This window comes from Cervus elaphus, chromosome 1 (assembly GCF_910594005.1).
Source record: "Cervus elaphus chromosome 1, mCerEla1.1, whole genome shotgun sequence".
Taxonomy (NCBI): domain Eukaryota; kingdom Metazoa; phylum Chordata; class Mammalia; order Artiodactyla; family Cervidae; genus Cervus; species Cervus elaphus.
In genome coordinates, this window is record NC_057815.1 from 63,305,541 (window position 1) to 63,308,109 (window position 2,569).

General features: G+C 38.8%; 1 protein-coding gene across 1 annotated transcript; it reads left to right on the plus strand.

Annotated features, from left to right (window-relative positions):
* The first annotated feature begins 1,144 nt into the window (after positions 1-1,144).
* On the plus strand, positions 1,145-2,095 carry LOC122699732 (olfactory receptor 52A1-like). Its single transcript, XM_043912096.1, has one exon. It carries the CDS (start codon positions 1,145-1,147, stop codon positions 2,093-2,095), a length of 951 nt encoding a protein of 316 aa, XP_043768031.1.
* Positions 2,096-2,569: the final 474 nt, after the last annotated feature.

A 2,569-nucleotide genomic window follows, 5' to 3' on the forward strand; every position in this document is an offset into this window, starting at 1 on the left:
AGTTCTCATACCTTCATATTTTGCTACTGTCGCCAATATTGTTTTCTTGAGTTATCTTGACTCTAAACATTTTGTAATGTGTATTACAGAATATATTTTAATTTCAGCAGAAAAATGAAGCATTTCAGCTGTTGGAAATGTAGGAAAAACAATTCAGTTTTACTAGAAACATAAAAAAGTACCAAGAAACTTTGGTCCAGACTTACCAAATGTACACAAATTTGAATGATCTTTTCTAAAACTGTTCCTTCAAGTTCTTCTGAAAAGACAACTAGTCTTACACAGAGATAGATAATACATATCCTCAATACAAAGACAAATATATTTTGCTTTTAGGTGACAAGTGTTCCTATGTTTATTCTCTTTCTTAGAGAGAAACCTGCACTAATATATTGCCAGACTCTCAATGTCCAAACCAAATGGCTTTGACTGAGAGACAACTGAGAATAACAAGAATGTTGAAGCAGTAAATGGAAATTGGAATACGAAGAGCATCATTAACTTCTGATTAAAATATAATTACCAACCAAAATAAACAACTTTTTTGTTTTCACAGCTTTGAAGTGAAATGACAGACACGTCAGCAGTTGAGTAAGAAGTCCTTGTGTGTTCTTGTGAGTATGTACTAAGCCACTTCAGTCGTGTCAGACTTTTTGCAACCCCATGGACTGTAGCCCACCAGACTCCTCTGTCTGTGGGATTTTCCAAGCAAGAATACTGGCGTGAGTTGCTCTGTCCCCCTCCAGGGGACTGTCCGACCCAGGGATTGAACCTGTGTCTCTTATGTCTCCTGCATTGGCAGGTGGGTTCTTTACCACTAGTGCCATCTGGGAACTCAGGTATTTGGTTAGTTCTAACGCAATCGTACTGTCATGCTAATACAATTTTTATGATGGTCAGGGCTTATGCATGCCATTACTAAAAACATGTGTCATTGTGGATTTTTCATTTACCTTTTATATGATATAGATGATATGATATGATATTTTATATGATATTATATGAGGTGGATGATAGGATCTGACAGATCTACCAAAATCATACACACTCACTATGATGACTTTGGATGAAAATAAGAAGTAGAAAAGGAAGTAGCATGGACTGAGATATGTCTTTTGTTTGCATCACGAGGCCCAAGGACACTATGTCCACTTCCAACACCACAGTCTTCATGCCTTCTGAGTTCACACTAATAGGGATCCCAGGCCTAGAGTCTGTGCAGTGCTGGATTGGGATTCCATACTGTGCCATGTATCTCATGGCTATGATTGGAAACTCCTTGCTTCTGATCATCATCAAATCAGAACACAGTCTCCATCAGCCCATGTACATTTTCCTAGGCATGCTAGGAGTCACAGACATTGCTCTCAGCACAAGCATTGTGCCCAGGATGCTTGGAATCTTCTGGTTTCATGTACCAGAAATACATTTTGATTGTTGCCTGCTTCAAATGTGGCTCATCCACACATTTCAGGGCATAGAGTCAGGCATCCTCCTGGCCATGGCCCTGGACCGCTATGTAGCCGTCTGTTATCCACTCAGACATGCTGCCATCTTCTCTCACCACTTAGTCACTCAAATAGCAGCTGTGGTAACACTCAGGGCAGCCATTCTTGTAGCACCATGCCTAGTACTGATAAAGCTCCGATTACAGTTTTATCATACAACAGTCATCTCTCATTCCTACTGTGAACATATGGCTGTTGTGAAACTGGCTGCAGAAAATATCAGGGTCAACAAAATCTATGGCTTGTTTGTGGCCTTCACTGTTGCCGGGCTTGACATTGTATTAATCACATTGTCCTACATACAGATATTCATCACAGTTTTCCGTTTGCCTCAGCAGGAGGCCAGGTTGAAAGCATTCAACACTTGTGTCGCTCACATCTGTGTCTTCCTCCAGTTCTACTCCCTTGGTTTCTTCTCCTTCTTTGCACATAGATTTGGTTCTCACATCCCTCCTTATATTCACATCCTCTTTTCTAGCACTTATCTGCTGGTCCCTCCATTTCTCAATCCACTTATTTATGGTGCAAAGACCAAGCAGATCCGTGTCCATATGGTAAAAATATTTTGTTCAAAAAGTTTACTGTGAGAAAAACTTTTATGTTTACCTTTTTATGAATGGTAACACTATTTCCCAACATGATAGAACAGCAGAGTCCTTGTTATTGGAAATGGTCTTTCTAAAAACAAGTTTTGCTCAAGTTTTCTATTTAATTTTTTTTTTTTTTCAATTTGCAAGCATGTTAGCTGTTGGTTATTAGCCCATGACAGCAGTCAATAGGATTGTGGATCCTAGACGGGTAATGAGAATGAGAGACATAGAGGAGGAAAATACTGAATGTTTCTCCTTTACATTTCTCTTTAATTTTTTTAGTACCTGCTTGAGTTGAGTCTTGTAAACATCTAGCTCTGGAAGAGTCACAAATTGTACATTTCTCAATGAATTTAGATATGCTCAAGGCTTAAAGTTCTGCAGTATCCAGGTACACAATAAATCTAGTTCTTGATTTTGTTTCTTGGTTATCTGGGTCTTCTTTAAAAAAAAAGAAAACTGAGGAAGTAT

Excerpts from the sequence above, each read along its gene's own strand:
- LOC122699732 (XM_043912096.1), top strand. The coding sequence starts at position 1,145 with ATGTCCACTTCCAACACCACAGTCTTCATGCCTTCTGAGTTCACACTA.